This window comes from Salvelinus alpinus, chromosome 39 (genome assembly GCF_045679555.1).
Source record: "Salvelinus alpinus chromosome 39, SLU_Salpinus.1, whole genome shotgun sequence".
Taxonomy (NCBI): domain Eukaryota; kingdom Metazoa; phylum Chordata; class Actinopteri; order Salmoniformes; family Salmonidae; genus Salvelinus; species Salvelinus alpinus.
Window position 1 is genome coordinate 3,391,229 of NC_092124.1, and position 21,465 is coordinate 3,412,693.

Below are 21,465 nucleotides of genomic sequence, written 5' to 3' on the forward strand. Positions count from 1 at the left end.
GTTTGAGTGAGATTGAGTTTGGTACTGATAGGTGGGTGGGAAGTAGGTTATGTTTTGGTTTGGTGGGGGGAGGTGTATAACAGCGTCATCGGGGTCAGAAGCAGCCAAAGCAATTGGGGTTCAATGTCACAGGTACACAGCTGTGAGATGGGTGTGATTATCACACAGTATGCGTCCCAAATGACACCCTATTCCCTATATATAGTGCACTACTTTGGACAAGAGCACATGGGGAATAGGGTGCCATTTGGGATACACACGTTATGAAATAAAATGGGTCTGTGGGCAGAACAGGTGCCCTGCCCGACCTCGGGTCATTCCATTATTATTCATTCCAATAATTCCATTATTCGAAAGCCATTTTGAAATGCCAAGTGGAACCACTTACGATGACAGACAGAATTTACTGTGTGTGTATAAAGAGTTCATAAGGAAAGGATGTGGATTGATTTATGACTTCAAAACTAAAGATGAAAAATATAAATAAATGAAGGTTAAGATTGAATCCAGGCTGCCATCGTCAAGATATTGTACAGGGGTGAGTTTCCTGAAAGTTTCGTAGCACTAAAATATTTTTTTATCCAATGTAGACCAGACTAGTTCCAAACTGCAGCACTGTCATCAATGTCTGTTTCTACCAGGGGTGGAGAAAGTACCCAATTGTCATACTTGAGTAAAAGTAAAGATACTTTAAAAGAAAAGTGAAAGTCACCCTACTTGAGTAAAAGTCTAAAAGTATTTGTTTTTAAATATACTTAAGTATCAAAAGTAAACGTATAAATCATTTCAAATTCCTTATATTAAGCAAACTAGGCGGCACAATTTTTTTTTAATGGATAGCCGGGGCACAAATAATTTTGTCAGACATAATTTACAACGTATTTGTGTTTAGTGAGTCTGACAGATCAGAGGCAGTAAGGATGACCAGGGATGTTCTCTTGATAAGTGCGTGAATTAGACCATTTTCTAAGCATTTGAATTGTAACGAGTAATTTTGGGTGTCAGGGAAAATGTAAGGAGCAGAAAGTACACTACTTTCTTTAGGAATGTAGTGGAGTAAAAGTAAGTTGTCAAAAATATAAATAGTAAAGGTACAGATACCCCCAAAAAACTACTTAAGTAGTACTTTGAAGTATTTTTGCTTTTGGACTTTACACCACTGGTTTCTACAGCGTCTAAACAGTTGAATTTGACTTGCTTTTATTTCACTGCTGGAGATTTGAATGGAAATTGTTCAATCAGCCATGCTTTGCTGCCCTGAATGCTCTCTATCTATGCAGCTGCTCACTTCCTGTTTCAGGGTCTATTGACTTGTCACTGTATCTGAATGTACAGTGAGTGCAACTGGGGAGTTGTAGCGGCTCCTTTACTAATTGAAGAGATGCTGTGTTTCTCTGCGTTGTCCCTGCAGGTTAAGGCATCAGGCGCACAAGGAGCTGTATGCATACAAACAAGTAAGAGGCCTGTCGTCTACACACACACGTGCTCTCACACGTGCGCACACACACAATACTATGAACATGGTTTATTTTTCTCAGTATGTCACTGTAGTCTATAAATCCTCTGTTGCTGAATATACACATTATATAATACACACCCATAATATACATGCTGTAGAAGGCAACAGAGTAGGATGGTGGGCTACTTTCAGTGGAAGTGAGGGACTCGCCCTTTTATCAAATGTACGGCCGGTTTTAGCCAGCCACGCCTGGTCAGCAGGACTGTTGTGACTAGCTAACACGTACCCTTTTCCTAACCTTAACCTAAGTCTCCTAACATGCCACGTCAATGATCCTAACCCTGCTGCGCAAATTCTCCTAACCTGCCACGAAAAAGTAATGATTTTGTTGATGCGCCTTTAATCCCTTGAAGTGAGTGGTGAGGGCTTGGGCCTGAGCCACACAGGACCATAACTGCCTGTAACTGAACTGAACTCTGCTGTCCATTCATACGTCACCATTCTTCTAATACTCAAAAACAATTGTATAGGATTCACTTCTGGATGTTTCCTTTGAGAAAAAGTGTGTTTATGTTGTCAGTTCTAATTGTATGTCTTTTTTAAATTTCCCCTCAGGTTATACAGAAGGAAAAGGTCAAAGAGCTAAATTTGCATGAGGTAAGCGCTTACATTTTTTTCTTGTTCTATTGTCTTGATACTGTGTTTGTTTCATGGGCTTTGAGTTGATATTGTTTAGCATTGCACCAGGTGTTGAAACTTTTATTGGACCGGACAGAGACATTCTGTAATACAACTGACAAGCTTAGCTGATGTACTTCCCTAATGTAACCTATCAGTAACTGTGTTTGGTCGTGGTACTGAACTTTGGTTCTCTCAAACGCAACATTTCAGATGAGAAACGCCATGTATTTGTTTAACCGTTATCTAGAAAAAGATTGCAATATGTTAGGCTCTGCTCCTTCGAGGTAACACAGATCCTATCTCACTGCCAGAGTGCATCATGTTAAAGCTGTAATATGTAACTTTTTGGGCGAACCTGACCAAATTCACATATAGAAATATATGAGTTATAGATCTGTCACTCATTGAAAGCAAGTCTAAGAACCCGTAGATATGTTCTATGTTATGGCGGAGTGATTTTTGCAGTGCACCTTTTTTAAGAGCCTAATAATTACAGGCAGTGAACAACAAAAATGCAACCGCAAACGATCGAGTAACCAACAGCAGTAGAGGCAGAAGAGAATGTGAGTAAAACTGGTCAGCTTAAATATACCACCATATTAAGGTAGGAAGTGTTTGTGGAATATGATTGGTGCGACGTCAGCTGATGCATATACTCTGGTTTCCTGTCTGAACCGGCTGCGCTTGATAAACTGAAGTCTCCATTGATCTGCTATTTACATGGATTGGTTTGTTTTTTACTGCTTTGTTACTGTATATGGGTCCTGTATATGGGTCCCATGACATACATTTAGGCTACTTACTGATTTAGAAAAGTGTGATATTGATGAAGCAGATTTATCAATGTCGTCTGAAGCAAACTGGTTGTTCAATAGCCACAACCTCCCTTGGGTTTCTCTTGAAAAAATTGATTTGTATCTCAACTAGACTAACCTGGTTAAATCCCAAAAATATATTAAATAACATTTTGTTTAAATAGCGAGGGAACCCAGTTATGCAAAGTGGACCTGTCGAGACCGATTTAGTTCAGCAGACTGTCGTTGTTGTCTCATGTTTAGGGTATCCATGTCAGAAGAGGCACATTGTGTGTGCATGCATCCTGTCCTCTCTCATTATGCATGTCTGTACTGTCTCTGGAGCTTGTTACAGTCCATCTGTTGCGTCGGACAATGTGTTAGAAGTCATGTCAGCCCAGCTGTACAGCTAGCAGCGTTAGCCCCTTTTCCACAGATCCCATTCATAGCCTCAGCCCTGGCCCCTGTTAAACTGGGTCCAAGTGGCCCTACTAGCCTCTCGCTAGCCCCTGCTACTCCCTTTAGCACGTTCATGCTAATGAAAAGGCTAGCGCTGGCACCCGTGTGTAAGGAGCGAACGCGCTACGTCGCTAACCGACCGGCTCACCGGCAGGGCAGGAATTTCCCACCGTGCAGAGCTCTAGTTATGTAGCCATTATTGAGTTATTCTATGTCTTTAAAAGTGGGAGAGCGCTACTGTGTCTGTGTGTGTGTGTGTGATTGTTGGACAGCTAAGTTATGTATTGCTGAAAAACAATAACACTCACCAACGCTGGCCGGGGGGTATGACCCATTTAATTGGAAGGGCTTTGTCCAAATAAATGTTTTGGAAAAGGTGTATAGATTGCGCCTCTTGCAGCTGTATACATCTAACCTCCATTTGACACAGAGCATGGCTACAACAGCTGTGAATAATACATTCATTGTAGCCAGCTGAACATAACCCGTGTAAATACACGTAGGTCTACACACTTGCGGCGCATCACGTCGTGTCCTTGGCTGTGTATGATGGACGGGGGTTGTATTGTGTGAGGAAGCGCAGCAGCTCAATACTGTGGCAGTTCAGTATTACAGTGTCCTTGATAGTACTCAGCCAATGGGCATAACACTCTGTCAGATAGTGTTGCTGTGACGTTGCACTGTACAGCCGCAGCAATTTACCATTCAAAGAACATTGGGGGAATATTATACGCCAGGATCTAACATTAAAGGAACATTTTATGCCTAAACCTTGTGACAAAGAAGGCTAATCAAAATGTAGGACTATTGTATGTGGCTGTTGCGCTGTTGAGTGTTGACATTATCAAGCTTTGACTTTGGCTTCAATAAGCTCTCGGCTCCGTTTGACTTGCCGTATTTTCACATGCGATCCTTCCCATAGCAAACAGAGGCCTACTTTTTTGAATGAATCGGCCGCTATCGTTTTGATAAGATAAGCCTAACTCTGGCGCTGCGTCACAAATGGCACCCTATTTCCTACATAGTGCAATACTTTTGTTCAGTGCCCTATGGGGACACAGACAAGGTCTATGTTCACAGCACTACAGATAATATCAGGAGCATGAATGAAATACCATTACAGGGGCTTGGTTTGGTAGGAGCAGCAATGCTCCCTGTTTGCCAATAATTGCCTATAGATTGATTGTTTTTCAGTTTGAATACGCGCGCACACACACTGCTTTTTATGAGCTTCGCAATGGACGTCTCTGGTGACCAAGGGACTGTGGCCCTCAACAGTAGTTTTAAATGGGCCCCTGGGGGTGATCCACTGTCCCCATTCAGGTCCCCATTACGCCCCCTCACTGTCCCCACATTGTCTCCAACTCAAAAGCTCTTTGTCCCCGGTTGCGTTTCATTCCAGAAATATCTCTGCTTCACAGTTCAAATCGACCCTTGGCCACTAAGGCCATTGGACAAATATAGCCTAACCGATAGCTTCACTTTTGCCTAGTTTCCTTGCCATGCTGCTCTCTCTTCAGGATAGAGAGAAGGCAACTGGTCATCTGGAATGAAACACAGCCCCTCACCTCTAGTTCAGTGCAGTTGTAGAGGGGAGGAGGGCAACTTGTCAGGAATGAGATGCAACCCATCTTTCCTCTAGCTCAGTGCAGTTGTACTCAGAATGGAAAACCCCCACTAGCCTCAGCCTGGGTCTCTGGTGACCCCATTTCCTGCCCAAGGTAGAGCTGCTTACCCTAACCCATAGTTAGCCTGCCTGGGCGCGCACATACACACTGACCAGTACACACACACGCACGCACCTCACGTACAATACTCACATAACAAACTGCTCATTAAGCCAACGGGCTTTAACAGGGTTTCTTAAGTGGCTACGTGGGATTAGAACTACGCAGAACGGTACAAGGAGAACTTGATTGTTTGGTTAATAGGAATTGTATCTCACAAACTGGCCTAGCCTGAACCAGCGCAAGAGAGACGTTTCTGCTGATCTTGGGTCAGTTTAGCATTTTCTCCACTAATGGTTAAGTATAGGATTGGGGCAGGGGAAACTAGATCTGTACCTAGGGGAAACTTCAGACCGAACACAAGCCAAGCAACCTTTAGGTGGAACGGTAATAATAGAGCCAGACTGAATAAATGAATTTGCCGTCGTTAATTTTCATGAGGCCTGTTGGCATTCGGAGCAGAGCGGTTGCTTTTCAATCAGACACAGGCCGTCTGGCTTTGTTTTAAATGCTATCTTTGTGGACTGTGGTCTGTGTTGCTGGGTTGTTGCTCAGTGTTACGAGAGCAACAAGGAAAGTCTTATGTAAGCTGGGATGCGGACCAAGATGAGCAATGGTTGGCCAGGGCCAGTATTCATAAAGCGTGCTTGAGCTAGGATCAGGTCCCCTCTAATCTCTCGTGGACAGATCAACGTAAACATAACTGGTACTGTAGAATCTGTCGGGACTGAACGGGATGCGTAGGATAACGAGCAGCGGTTATTTGGGGGAAAAACATGTTTTAGCGTCTTTTGAATTTCGGAATGGGAGGGGAATTTCGCCCATAACTTACAAAGAGAGAAGGTGGAGCTCCTCGTTCTAGCAGTTCTTGATCCCTTCTCTTAACATGTATGGACCCAGAACTTCATCGAGCAGCTGACCAATTAAGCAATGCTTTAGTTCAGGGTTAACCGATTAGGTCCCCTCTGTCCATATATTTGTATTCATTATCATCTAAAAGGCAAACCTGATACTAGATCAGCACTCCTACTGAGACGCTTTATCAATATGGGCTGAGCTGGAAGCAAAAGTGAAGAGACACGAAATAGCCTAGTACTTATTATTACTGTATAACTGCTGTACATCTTGTATCAAAAGCGACAACTTCTTTACAATGCGTTGCTTAAGTTTATTTTAGCATAGCAGTTACATAGCATCAGATAGTTTGACATCGTGGGTGCTGAGTCTCTCGTGAGTGCTCTCTCCCTTTCCCCCTCAATCTCGCCCACCCCCCCTCTCCTTGAGTGGAGTGACAATTTTTTTCATAAAAATGTATTCCAGGGTTTGCGGTGGTTGGAGTGGTCGGGATTTTTCCCCCGCGGCGACAGAGATAAAGAGAGCGAGAGATCAGTGGTCTCATAAATATTCATATGATTACTGCTATCTCCAGTGTCCCTATGTCCTGACTCTTGAATCAATCAATCAAATGTATTTATAAAGCCCTTTTTACATCAGCAGATGTCACAAAATGCTGTACAGAAACCCAGCCTAAAACCCCAAACCGCAAGCAATGCAGATGTAGAAGCACGGTGGCTAGGAAAAATTCCTTAGAAAAGCTAGAACCTAGGAAGAAACCAGGCTCTGAGGGGTGGCCAGTCCTCTTCTGGCTGTGCTGGGTGGAATTAGTACATGGCCATTAAGGCCAGGTTGTTCTTCAAGATGTTCAAACGTCCATGACCAGCAGGGTCGTTCAGAGGTTGAGACAGCAGGTTCAGGGGAGAGAGAGAGACAAAACCAGCAGGTCCCGGGACATGGTAGCACATCCGGTGAACAGGTCAGGGTTCCATAGCCGCAGGCAGAACAGTTGAAACTGGAGCAGCAGCAGGACCAGGTGGACTGTGGACAGCCAGGAGTCATCAGGCCAGGTAGTCCTGAGGCATGGTCCTAGGGCTCAGATCCTCTGGGAGGGGGGGAATAACACTATGCTAACTAACTGTATGTAGGCAGGCTCCTTAGACTATTTTCAGTGCAGGTTGCTCTTGTAACCGTGGCTACACCCAAAGAGACTGCCTTCCAGAGTTGAGCACAGCAGCACACCAATTTATTCCAGTGATAGTAGTACATCTACATGCCCTCGTACACTCACACACGCTGTGAGACCTGGGTGTGTGTTGTACTGAGCCCAGGAGGAGGTGGTGCTTTGATGTGCTGTTTGGTCCATATCGCGCACACAACTATCAGATTTAAAGCACTCCTCATCTACATGATCTAACGCTCACTTTCATAGATACCACACACACACAGGAGGAGGTGGTGCTGAGACGTGCAGTTTTGTGCCGTATGGAACATCACGCCTCTCCTCTCATTAGTGTACCAACATAGTTAAAGAGCGGGCACCGAAAAGAACGGACACCGTCGATCTAGTGAATGAGAAGGAGCCAGGGTTTAGTGTTCAAAGGAGCTCAACAGAGAGGATGGCGTCTTGTCTCGAACTACACCCTAGACTAGAGAGAAACCTTAGAGGGCTAAGCCGGCAGTACCTCTTTTCATCCCCAGCCCCAAGCTAGTCTGTTTTTAAAAGGGAGGAGAAGTATGCCTTTTGTCCTTGAAGTGTAGCACTCCAAAGTAGGTCCCGCCCCGACGTAATACTGTAGCCAAATGGCCGCAGGTAAGAAGATAGGCACATAGAGTTGGATAGAGGACACGCTTGCCACAAATCCTATTTGCAAAGATGTGCCCTCTATCCAACTTTAACAGCACTAGCAGTTCTTCTGTATTGAGGGAATGTTACACGCATTTTTGAATATGACCTAGTAATTTGCGTCACTGTGTAGTGAGCCTCCTGGGCCGTTGTCCCAAGACAAGATGTCATGCGTTGTACTGATATGGATTGAAAGTACCCTTGGACATAGTGACGCACTTAATGATAATGGTAATGTTCCGATTTCAATGTCCGGGGTACAACATTACTAGCTTTTGTCTGGTTAGAGCTGGAGTTACAAGGATGATTCACCATGAATGTTGTGGATCCACCACTGGCAGTAATGTATACACACACAATAGTGCCAATAGGTCAGTGAATGGTGTGTGTACAGCAGCACTGACAAGCTAGTGAGTAGATGAGCTCTATCCAGTCTGCCGGTCTCCATCCTGCCTCTGTCAGCAGCGTTGTCTTGTACCTTCTCCATTGTGTCCACAGACAGACACACACACACACACACACATACACACTCCGATCTCCCAGTCCACACAGTCCTATTGTGACAGTGGGTGAAATGCTTCATCACAGAACGCGACACCCACGCAAAACACACACTTCTCGCCGCCCACACAGAAAACAATTGTGACAGTAGGGCTAATGCTTCATCAGTCAGCCATAAACGCACTACCTCAGCCTCTCTAGCGCCCAGTCATTGTCAACACATTGTCACACACACACCAACCACTGCCTCTCAGCACGCTGTTCAATCGAACGTGCACTGCAGTACAAACAGGCTGCGTCCCAAATGGCACCCTATTCCCTACTTAGTGCACTACTTTTGACCAGGATCCACGAAGCTCTAGTCAAATGTAGTGCACGATATAGGGTGCCATGAGACTGATGCATAGCCTCATTTCTCCTGAGGTGTCCTATAACATTGCCGATTTGGCTTTGGGTGACCTAAGGTGAATGCTTACAGGTTTTCAGAATAAGGCCTGTGTACGCGCACTGCGCATACAGTAGTTTTTGTAAAGAACGATCCCTGCATCAATATTGCTAAAGCAGGCTTGATTGAATCCAGCCCTCCACAAAAAGTGACTTTAAATACCCAGTCAAGTGTCCCTCTCTCTCCATGACTGGGGTTCTCTTGTCTTACTACACAGCTAGTATTTGCTTCAGCATGGCCAAACTAGGCTATTAACTAGCTTTACTGGTCTTAGTTAGGCCTATTTGCCTAGCTGCCTGGGCTGGCACCCTTACGCCTGTCACCCTTACGCAGGGAGGTACACACACACTGTACTCCACACCCTGCTGGGCCAGACTGGTTTGGGCTGAGGAGACCCTTACCGGATCTAGTTTCAACTGGTTTTTAATGGCTTGTGTGACGTTGAGGGCGCCATCAACATCATCGTTGTCTGGTTGGTGGATGTGTGTATGTGTGCGTGCGACTGTGTGTGTGTCTCAGTGGTGTGTACAGTGTAATTTCTGGATTTAGTCAGGAGGCTATGATGAATCGATCATGCCCCTGTGTGCGTGTGTATGTGTTACGTAAGTTTAATTTCTACAACCCTCCAGGTGCAGAGGCCTTTTCTGTTTCCACTCTCCAGAATGCTTCCTCTGTAACGTCACAGTTGAATTAAAGCATTCTACTGTTTGAGGGAGAGGCTTCTTTCTCCAGCCCGAGGAGTCTTATCTCGAGGTGTGTCACCACTCTTTCTAGGCCTGAGAAATCACATATTGGGGTCTGGCATGAGAAGTGGTATATCGAGGTGATTGCTTATATCGTCGACATTCCTCTGGGCTCCAGGGCCCATAATTCTTAAAGCATCTAGTAGGAGTGCTGATCTATGATCAGGTCCCCATGTCCATGTTGTCTTATTCATTATGATTAAAAGGCTAAACTAACTAATCCTAGATCAGCACTCTCTGAGACGATTCATGAATATATGCCCAGAAGTGTACAAATTATATATCAAAGCGTGTTGACGCACCCTCTGGCTATGCCCAGACATGTTTTAGTTTGAGATGCTGACGTCTGTCATCCTTGATGCGTTGCCATAACGGTACATACAAAACCCGATATCTCAAAGCTACATTCCAGGAAAAGACTGGGTGTGCTTCCTCTATCTGTCATCTGTGAAGTCTTTGTAGATTTGGGAAATGGTGTCATTGTCAAGTGTTTTAACTAGAATAATAAAACACACAAGTCTTAAAATAGGCCCATGAGCACTTCCCTTCAGTGGGTCAAGTCTATTCGGTCGTTTTTTTGGAGGTCAGTTTTGAGTCCATGTTTGATTTTCCATCCCGAGTCCAACCAATGAGTGATTATCTACCCACAGAGCATGCTTGTTTTTAGTTGCTCAGTTGAGCTGACCGTGGTGGCACCAACGACCGGAGTACAGCAGTTGACCTTTGTGTTCGAACCAATTCAACTCAACTCGAGGGTCGGCAGTACTGTTTGAGTGAGCGAGAGGAGAACAGCCCAACTCACTATGAAATAAGACGCCCAACTCAAACGAATTGTGTGCGAAGGAATGTCGCTAAACCACAATATGCAAACTCCTCTGTCTCTGTTCATGTAGTCTTTTTGTAAAGCTGAAAAACAAGATACAGCCTCTTAGTGTGTTTCTGTTTGGATATTTGTACTGCTGAGCGACAAATGTCCTCGACAAGGATAATGAGGCCTTCCCTGTATCCCAAATAGCACCATATTCCCAACATAGTGCACTGCTTTTGGCCAGAGCCCTATGGGTAGTACACTATATAGGGAATAAGGGTAGTGCACTATATAGGGAATAAGGTGCCGTTTTGGATGCAGGCCTTTTCTACAGGACAGTAGCAGTGGTTGGCTGTTTACGTTATTTCTGTTTTTCTGCCCTTCTAGTGCTAACAGCCCTGTTGTTCCCTCTCTGTCTTAGTCTCTCTTTCTGTCTCAATCTCGCTCTCCCAGTAAACTTCAACTACAGTAGCAGTGGTTGTTTTGCTGCCTTGCTAACCCTGCTTCTCTCTCTGTCTGTGTCAACAGATATGTGCGGTGTGCTTGGAGGAGTTCAAACAGAAAGACGAGCTGGGGATTTGCCCGTGCAAACACGCCTTTCACAGGAAGTAAGTACGCCAGAGGACTGGCTGATGCCCACACACTGTGCACAGAGCCTGTGGATGGGGCCTGGCCCAGCTAAGCCTAGGCTGTCTTCCAGACTCACTCAGCCCCAGGCTCACAATAACATTAAACGGTGCTGTTGAGCACCATCTACATAACCCAATGTAATAGCCACACCCTGTACACAGAGCCCCTTTCCCACCCAAACTGCGATTCCAAAGGATCGCCCAGTTGCACAATAAGTTGTGTTGATGTGGGGCTATGGGGACCCAAAATGGTGCATCCCGCCTCCTCACACAAAGTCACATCCACACACTGATTCCAGCTCACTCAGCCCAGTCCAATACACACACACACACACACACACAGTATGCAGCCCCATTTGCACAACAACAAGTTCTATTAATGATGAGCATGTGGGTCAAACTGGACCCAAAATGGTACACAGAGCCCTTCCCATCCAAACTGTGATTCCAACTCACTCCTTCTAGTGAAATTCACACACACTGTACTCAGCCCAGTCGCACAATAACAATAATATTGGTCTGTTGTTGATGAGCTTGAGGGGCAAAGTGGATCCAAAATGGTGGACCTCCTCTTCACACAGAGTGCTTATCATCAACACAGTTAGTCCAGTGTTTCCAGTGCACTCAGCCCCAGTTGCACAATAACAGTACCTTCTGCTGAGGGGCAATGTGGAGCCAATATTGTGGACCGGACCCCTCCTCACACCAAGTCAAACATGTTATGATTCGGCTGCAAAAGTGATGGTCCCCTTACTACCATTTCTTCACCGCTATCCACAGCACCCACCGCCTCCAAGTAGAGTAACCCGACACACGGCAACAGAGAGACTGAAGAAATCCGTGAAAGTAGAGGGGAGGGGGTGAATGCGATGGAGAGAGCGAGAGATTACAGAGAAAGGAAACGACCGATTGAGAGCAAAGTGCAAAGGAACACAATGCAGCGCTTGATGGATTGGAAGTCTCTGATGGCCTGGGGCCAAATGAGTTTCCTCCCCCCAGCATGACAATTTTAAATTGGTCTGTTTACGTCGAGCTTTGGCCTAGTTTTTACCACATGACAGGAGCAGGGGCGGGGCCCACTCAATCACAACACACTGACTTGCATGTCAACACACTCCACTGATTGTGTGTGGCCCTCTGGGACCGTGCAGAGAACTAGATGGCACTAGAGAGCAGAAGATTTATGAACTACCCCCGCCTCCCTCTGTCCCCCTCATGTGCACCCCTCTAGTAGGTGACTGTGAGAAGGAAGCACAGTCCCTCTCCCCCTTCACTCCTATGTGTGAATCCCTCTCCACCCCTGTGGGACCAGAGTGTACCAAAATAGAACTGCCATCCCACTGTAAATAATTCAGTAGCAATGAGTCATGGGCAGAAGCTCTAGTGTAGCGTCCCAAATGGCACTCTATTCCCTATTTAGTGCAGACATTTTGGCACCCTGTTCCCTATTTAGTGCACAGTATACCGTGCCATTTGGGACGGGCCTCTAGTCTAGGCCCCATCAAACTACTGTACTGTCTCACGCTGTAGTCTCCCTCTCTGTTCAGTTAACAATGCATAGCACAGAGCATCCTTATTCAGTAGGGCTGAACATGTGGGGATGGTAGATGGCTGCAGATAGAAATGGAACACACAGAACAGGTAGACATAGAACACACACATTGGAGAATGATGAGTCTTTAAAAAACGACTTTTTTTTAACAGCTACTGAGCTATTTCTAGCTGCTATGCGGAACAGTCTGCCCTGTGGAATAAGCCCGCTGGTCTTCTAGTGCTAGCTCTTTGTGAGCAGTCAGAAATAGATCAGCTGGATGCAGCAGTCCAAAGAGCTGAACTGAGAGGGCTAGTGTTTAGATAGACAACACTAGAAACACACGTCTAGTCGATGTTGGTGTCACCCACATTTGCAAGTGAGGATTTAAGCCTAGGGGTTAAGGGAGTTGGGTTAGTAACTAAAAGGTTGCTGGTTTGACTCCCTGCGCCGACTAGGTGAAAAATCTGCCGATGTGCCCCTTGAGCAAGGCACTTAACCATAATTGCTCCTGTAATTCGCTCTGGATAAGAGCGTCTGCTATATGACCCTTTTTTAAATGTATTTTTATTTCACCTTTATTTAACCAGGTAGGCTAGTTGAGAACAAGTTCTCATTTGCAACTGCGACCTGGCCAAGATAAAGCATAGCAATTGACACATACAACAACAGAGTTACACATGGAATAAACAAAACATAGTCAATAATACAGTAGAAAAATAAGTCTAAATACAATGTGAGCAAATGAGGTGAGATAAGGGAGGTAAAGGCAAAAAAAAGGCCATGGTGGCGAGGTAAATACAATATAGCAAGTAAAACACTGCACTTTCTTCCACTGCAAATCTACCATTCCAAAGTAGAAATAGAAATAATGGGGTGCAAAGGAGCAAAATAAATAAATAAATACAGTAGGGGAAGAGGTAGTTGTTTGGGCTAAATTATAGATGGACTATGTACAGGTGCAGTAATCTGTGAGCTGCTCTGACAGCTGGTGCTTAAAGCTAGTGAGGGAGATAAGTGTTTCCAGAAAGATTTAACCATCTTGTTTCTCTCTATCCCTCACCATCCTCTATCTCCCGTCCCTATCCCTCCCTATCCTTTTCCCTCCCTCTCCTTCCTTCCTCCCTCCCTCCTCTGCCCACCCCTCTCTCTCTCTCTGGCAGGTGCCTCATTAAGTGGCTGGAGGTGAGGAAGGTGTGCCCGCTGTGCAACATGCCTGTTCTGCAGCTCGCCCAACAGGCGGGCGTCACCATCGACGTCACCGTGCCCATACAGCAGCACCTGCCAGGCGTGGAAAATCTGGTGTAGCGCAAAACCGCAGTGCTCACACACACACACACACATGTACAGGTACACTTATTCCTCGATCACACCGGCAGCGTCATTGCATTTTTGGTACACCAGAAGTACATTCATTTCCAATGGAACGCTGTGTTTACCTTGCAGCATCGAACTGTAAGCGTAGGCGGCTTGACGGAAATGGTAGCAGAAGGTGAATGCTGAACGTTTGCTGCACGCATATCCAGATGATGCCGTGCACCATTTTGCGCAATGACTCTGTAGGTGCGGTCGAGGCGTTTATATATGATTAAAAGACAGGGCAGACAATGGAGAAACACAACAGTGTTACGATGGGGACAGAGACGAAGAAGTGAATCTGCTGCCTCTCCTCCTCTCATCTCTCTACCTTTGGTGGATTCACATAAGGATTTTTTTATAATAACGGTTCTTTTATTGACAATTAAATTTTTTCTTGTGGACACAGCCGTGGTCACTATTCTGACCGTTTCACAACCAAAGCACTTTTCTGGGGACACCAGCGTGTGACGAATAAGAGACATAAAAACCAACAACTACCACACGTTGACATGAAAATGGCTTCATCGTTTCGTTTTCTTTTTAACGACTAAACTTGTATTTTATTTTTTCTACAAGCACTTTAAACATTTTACTCAAACTTAAATTGCTTGTGAGGAGGTTGGAGTAGCAACAAGGTTATTTTATTATTACGATGAACCTTTTTTGTGTGTACATAGAGCCACATGAGTTAATTTTTTAGTTGAGTGGAGATTTTTTGGGGTGGGGGCATACTATCTTAAAGGGACAGTAGCCTCCAGATGAATTGACGTCAGGATACTCGTGGGATGCTCAAGGAACCTCAGAATCCTGTAGCCTGATCCTCCCTCTCTCTCACACATGCAAAAAAGGATATTGGAGGTGTGTGTATGAAGGGAGGGTCACCCCAACCTCAGTACTTGGTGTTTAAACAACTTAATGTGAATTAAGAGGGCATGGGTTCGAATGTGGGTTTGTGACTAGGATGTGATTCACCGGTGCATCCGACTCTGCGTCCCCTCTTGCATATGAAGGTTGTACAGTTTGTTACTCGCTGCACACCTCAGCGTCTGCGTTCCCAAATGGCACCCTATTCTCTAAAAAGTGCACTATTTAGGGAATAGGGTGCCATTTGGGACACAGTGTGTTTTTTACAAGGCCTTTCTGTGGCCACTTTCACGGTCTGCATCTGTCATTTCAGAAAAAAACTATAGTTACTATTCTGTTTGTGAACTAATTGTTAAAACGCAACAATGCCGAGGTCGTATTTTCATTGAGAGATTTTTCACTAGGAGGTTTTATAAGGGTCGAATCAAATTAAAATAGTACAATTCCCCAGACACACACTCCCAACTGTGGAGGGGTCCTGGCCTCAGTCACTTCCTGTGGACGAGCGACCAGGAAGTAAGAGCAACCTAACACCCCGAGCCCATGGCACCCCTAGAGCTAACATCCAATCATATGCCTCTGTTCTTGTTACATAAGAACCCCACCCCCCCCAGCCCGCAGCGCTCCCAAAGCATTACTCCATTCAGCTTGTGGCAACGGAGCGCTATGAAAACACATAGTTGGAAGACTCCTCTTTGGTTTTCTACGTTTTAAAAATAAATCTCCCTCTTGCTGTCCTCTGGTTTGAGTTTGAATGAGGTTTAGCCTGATGGAAGTCTAAAGCAACTATCCCAATCGACACACTAAATATAAATAGTACACAAGAGTACTTCATGTAATGACAAGATGATTTATATTCCATATTGTCTCCGACGTGATCATGTCTAGAATCATATATTCTATAGGCTAATCTTTATGAAACCTAGAACAAATACTGGTCCACTAAGGCAGGGGTTCTTAAACTTTTCCAGTTTGAGCACCAAATTAGAAATTGATTATCCTTCCCTGACCCAAATGGTCCGCCAACAACCCAAATGAAGAAGAAATAGTGCGTGATTATATTATCACATGCCCAGGTCCCACTTTGGGTCCCGACCCATAGTTTAAGAAACCCTGCACTAAGGCATTGTTGCATTTTGACTGCTATACATAAACGTATAAAACCAGACACATTTGCTCAGTTAATTGGATTTCCATTTCCAACTTTTGACACAGAATGATGGTAGTGAACGCTACAGGGTGACACAGCACTGCCTTGGAACGTGAAAGGCTTGGTGAAATGTATCAAGTTGTGACACTATGCAAACTAAGCAACAGACCTTGTCTCTTGTTTGCTAGCCGTTACTGATGTAGTAACAGGAGCACCCGGGCATTCACTTCGTTCTCAATTCAGTCAACGATTCAAAGCTGCTTCTATGATTTAGTATTTACTAAACGCTATTTAGCTTTAGCTTAGCATTGATCTAATTAGGCTATGAGGGATGTAGGCTAAGCATCTAGTTCAAATTCTGGCAGCACTCAGCATATCGGTAGATGTCATTTGAGCTGGTATAGGCCCTGGTCAGCAGTCGTAGAGAATAGGTGTTTTAGCAGGCTCATTCTAGCGCTTTCCCCAATTGCGCTCTCCACACTGGTGTTTTGTTCACCGCTACACACACACACACACCAACCCCTCCACCCTGGTGCTTTGTTCCACCACCTTTTGTGGGATCACTGTAGTAAAAGTGCTGTGTGATAGTTTGGAACAGCGGGGGAAACAGTGTCCCATAGGTCAGGGGTCAGCTTGTGTCAAAGGTCACAGACTAGATCTAGGTGATGGGTCATAATAATGCCGTTCAATACACCTTCATTTATAAGACAGCCTGGTCTGTCCTAACAGGGTCGATTCGGTTCTTCCCTCTTAAGTGTTTGTAACTTTTCAGGACCCCGGCTTTTTCAGTGCCGAGCATCAGGCCCAGCTCCAGAACCACTGCGCTCGTGTCTCCTAAAAATGGAATGGTATTCTTAGAATTCTAGTCAATTCTATGAACTGTCTTGTGTTAAGACCACAGAGTCATCAACCACCCAACGAAATTGACTGTGTCCATTGGCTTTACTTTTGAACAACAACCGAGGGGAATGTTAGCCTACTGTCGCTAGCTGGTGAAAAGAATAGTATAACATTTGTTGCCAATATCAGAAACAATGTCTCCCCCCGCCCCACCCAATAATATCTATTGTGTTGGAGGATGACGATTGTGATTATGATATTTTTTTAACTGGTGCTTTACTTACGATGTGTGTTCATTTTGGCCATTTGTTCGAAGAGACACTAGTCTGGTTGAATGTGGAATGAGAAAAAAACATAACCTTTTTATTGAAGGCGCCCGCCGTTGCTAGCATGTGCGGGTCGCTTCGGTACCCGTTTGACTCTTCTGGGTTCTTCTGTGTGGCTACACACACAAATGTGCCTCGCAGGAACCAATGGAGGTGTCACCCTTTCTGTATATCACTCAAATATAAGTATATAACACACCTCTTTGTACAAAGAGACTTCGACTCGGATATTCATCTCAAAACTCCCAACTTTGGACCAGTCAAACTTATCTTTTGACAACTAGCCCCACCACTTTCTTATTCCCTTAAGACTCCCATATTGTAACTCGTAGCCAACATGAAACGCAGCCGGTCTTGAAGCTTCATCCTCTACTACGTGTGGTTGTCTCTGAATTTACGGTTTAGAGGGAGATATAACATAGGACTGGGCGAGACCGATAATGTGAAAGCATGCGATGAAATGGCGACTGCACCTGCAACCAATTGTACCATTGTAATTGTACATGGAGTAGTAGTAGTGTTGGTAGGAAGGCATACTGCATAAACACTTTTTACTGTGAGGGGTTGTGCATTGTGTACCGATAATTCTTCCATCGAAAACACTGCATCTGCGCACTTAACTGCCATTTGCCCATCCGAGAATTGTAACAATGCCAGCCATTATGTAATGATTTCTTTCAAATGAGAGTTGAAGGTCAGAAGAGAACCCTTATCTATTATACCCCATTTCTTCCTGTGTAACTCCCTAATCCTTCCCCCACGCTTCTCGGACCAGACATGGTTCTAGGTTCTCTCCGAGTCCTGGAAAGTAGCCACGGTCAAGTGCCAGAACAGCAGGCAGTTATAGGCCCTTACGCAAGAGGAAGGAATAATGTGTATATTCATAGTGAATAATCACCTATCGTCTACTAGTTATTACTGCACAAGGTACCAGGCCAAATCTATTTGAAAAACATTGGGAGTTTGGCCGGTTGATGAATTTAGTGATGAGTCACCCCACTGTAATCTCCATGGACGTCAGCAGTGTTCCAGAGACCGCCAGACTATTGGGGCTGTAATATTAAAGGACTATGATGTACTTGCTTCAATATCATGAATTACTGAGAGGAGAGTGAGGCTCTTTGTCACGACAGCAACCAAATTACGTAATAACGGACCCCTTATCGTGTATCCTTTCTATAAGGTGCTTTTATCTCAGAAAGTATACCCAGAGACAGAAGAGGAAGTGGAACATCCCACTCCCTCATTTTTGTTTTCTGTTTCAATGGAAGCCAAATGAACTAAGTAGACCAGACCAAGCTGCTATCGCATTGGTGTCTATAGTAGAGCCATCCCCTTAAGTAGACATTTTTTCAATGGTAAACGGCCTGAGTGAACCATCTTTTGTATACCTAGCTGTTGGCACCCATTTTGTGGGCCAGGCCTCAAGGTCAAAGCTGTGTAATTGGCCGCTTGGGCCTCTAACACGTCACTGCCTCACTGAAAACTTTCTCAATGTTGTGTATGGTGTGCATTTATTCAGTGTATAGTTCTTGTAGTGCGCCACCCCCGTTTAAGTACATCCCCCGTCTCGCCCCTACCCCACTTTATACCAACCTCCCACTATGTCCAATAGCCACCACCTTCTTCTCTCAGTGGGTCAACCTACCCCACCATCTTACCCCAACCTCCCACACTTTCTTCCCTTGATGGGTGAACCCTACCCCACCCTCATTGGGGGGTCTACCCATCCTACCCTGTGATATAACATTGTTTATAGAATTCTGCAGCAGAATATTTTTGAAGAAGTTTGCTGTACAGTATTTGTAAGCTCTATTTTTGTATATTTAATTGCCATTTTGGAAAGAAAAAATAATGAATGCATTTCTTTTGCTAATTCTGTTTTATTCATAATGTTTTTTTGCATGTGACTGACTTGAACTGTAAATAAAATTACCACATTTTGGAAATAATGACTGCTTGTTATGCTTTATTAGTAAAGTTCCTTTACTTGGTTGTAGCAGCATCTTTAAAGGGGCAATACGGGATTCAAACAGCAGTGGTTCACCGCCTAATTTTTTGTAAACAGCTGAGGGATGGGGCTGGTGAAATGTAACCACTCCAATCCCAGATTGCGACTTTAACATTGTACTGCAGCGGAAGGTGATTGTTTACCGTGTCAAATAGTTAGCCAGATCTCGTGAAGATGTGGTAATACTCCTGAGGGGCATACTATGAAGGAAGCTATACTGAACAAAAATATAAACAACAAACTCTAAAGTAGGGGTGTGGATCTGAAAACCAGTCAGGTGCTGGTGTGACCATTTGCCTCATGCAGTGTGACATCTTCGCATAGAGTTGTGGCCTGTGGAATGTTGTACCACTCTTCAATGGGAGTACAAAGTTGCTGGATATTGTCAGGAACGAGCTGTCGTACACATCGATCCAGAGCATCCCAAACATGCTCAAGTGACAGGTCTGGTGAATATGCAGGCCATGAAAGAACTGAGACATTTTCAGATTCCAGGAATTGTGTACACCTTGTGACATGGGGCCGTACATTATCATGCTGAAACATGAGGTGATGGCGGCGGATAAATGGCACGACAATGGGCCTCAGGATCTCGTCACGGTAACTCTGTGCATTCAAATTGCCATCAATAAAATGCAGTTTTGTCCGTAGATATGGTGATAGGCTTTTAGAAGTGCCGTCTTTATTTTATTACTTATCGTCATGCCATCTTTGTACACAAGTACCTTTCCCCCCCCAATCCTATTTAAATAATTGTATTAAGTCATACAAACGTTTTACTGTGCATCAGTGGAGTTAATCTCAAGAACATGGAAGAGCTGTCCTTGGAGAGAGTAGTGCGGGCAGGAGCGAGAATTGCCACTGACCTGACAAACCCACTCGACCAGGAGTACCAGCTCTTACCATCAAGCTGCCGATACAGAATTCATCATTCTTTCCCACCAGTCAGTGGAGGCTGCTGAGGGGAGGACGGCGCATAATAATGTCTGGAAAGGAGTCGATGGAATGGTATCGACCACATGGAAACCAAATCGTTGATGTGTTTGATACCATTCCATTGACTCCATTCCAGACATTATTATGAGCAGTCCTCCCCTCAGCAGCCTCCACTGCCACCAGTATAAGTCAATTGAATAAATAACTGGTCAACCCCTCCCAAAATTTACAAACTGAATTACGGACTGTATCCACGTGTTCGCTGCTGTAGTTATTGCTAGTGATTTATGTATTTATGCACCTATTGGTGATGCTGTTGAGATGCAATACATTTCCAGAAAGGGACACACAATAAATACTTATGAATTATTATGACACAATCTATGCGAGAGGGAGGGCATCTGATTTTCATTAGTCCTCAACTCGCAGCTCAGACACTATATTCAGGATAAATGGAGTTAGCCCGCCCCGGAGCAAGTTAGTTCTGAAGGATTCGTTGCCATAGAAATGTACCTGGCTAAAAGGTGAGACACTTTGGTGGTACTGGTTATCCCGAGTTGAACTCAGTTGACCAAAGATACCTCTGTAATGCCTCAAACCTGATTTGTAGTGTAGGACTTTGGTATGATGTAATACCAAGGGTGGAAATGTACTCAAGTGGCTGATCAAGACTCTTGGCTCACACACTGCATCGCTAGTTGCGTAACACCAACTTGTACAGATGCAGACCCACCCCAAACAAACAGCAACACTCCATATTACATCAATTAGCTTGTGGCCAAACTTGGCAGGTAAATGCACGGTGCCAGTGTGAACTTCGTGTCAGTATACTGGTATTCAGTCGCTGCCGTATCATTCCTGTTACAACAGTAAACAAAGTGGAAGGGTGGTTTGTCCAATAAATGGCAACTAGCCTAACCTCACCAAAGATTGTTTTTACTCAGGCCGTTTGCCATCGGACATTTTTTTAAGGTTCCAGTCTAAGTGGGCGTTTCCTCTTTTGCGTGAGCACGCTTTTCCCGCGTGAATTCACAGCTCCTTCATATTGGTCACGTTCCACTGCTCAGCCATTGCATGCCTCAACCAATGGTTGCGTGCCACGTCGTCGACTGTGTCACCGGCTGACAGATTGCTAGAACGTGGTTAGCTGATATGTAAAATACCTCTCCAGCCGTTGTAAGATCTTGCAGGCATCAACAACGCCTCGGCAGAGGAATGAGCCCAATATCTGGTATGTTCATGTGAGAGAGGGGACAGTTGGCTCTGGTCTCCTTATTGTCCCCTCCCGCACGTCCAGAATTTTTTGGGCAGTGAGATGTCTTGCCATGGGGCACCCCCAAAATGAGTGGGGTGTCATGCTTTCTCTACCATCTCTGCTCACACTTTCCTTACCTCAGAGCTCCACAGCAACAACAGGCCTCAGAGTGTCTGTACTGTTCTCTCTCAACATGCTTTGGCCAATCAGAACGTCTCTACTGTTCCCTTCTCTGGTGTTGAGTGAAATTCAGGATTGGCTGGTTTA

The 21,465-nt window shown here is 44.8% G+C and overlaps 1 protein-coding gene across 1 annotated transcript in view; it reads left to right on the plus strand.

The window, feature by feature from the left end:
* rnf24 (ring finger protein 24) overlaps window positions 1-15,715 on the plus strand; it is a 50,724-nt gene extending 35,009 nt beyond the window's left edge. The window contains exons 3-6 of the mRNA XM_071388280.1: window positions 1,412-1,454; window positions 2,075-2,116; window positions 10,826-10,905; window positions 13,621-15,715. Of these exons, the coding sequence (XP_071244381.1) occupies window positions 1,412-1,454; window positions 2,075-2,116; window positions 10,826-10,905; window positions 13,621-13,765 (310 nt within the window). The 3' untranslated portion in view covers window positions 13,766-15,715. The remainder of the gene's footprint in view (window positions 1-1,411; window positions 1,455-2,074; window positions 2,117-10,825; window positions 10,906-13,620) is intronic.
* Window positions 15,716-21,465: the final 5,750 nt, after the last annotated feature.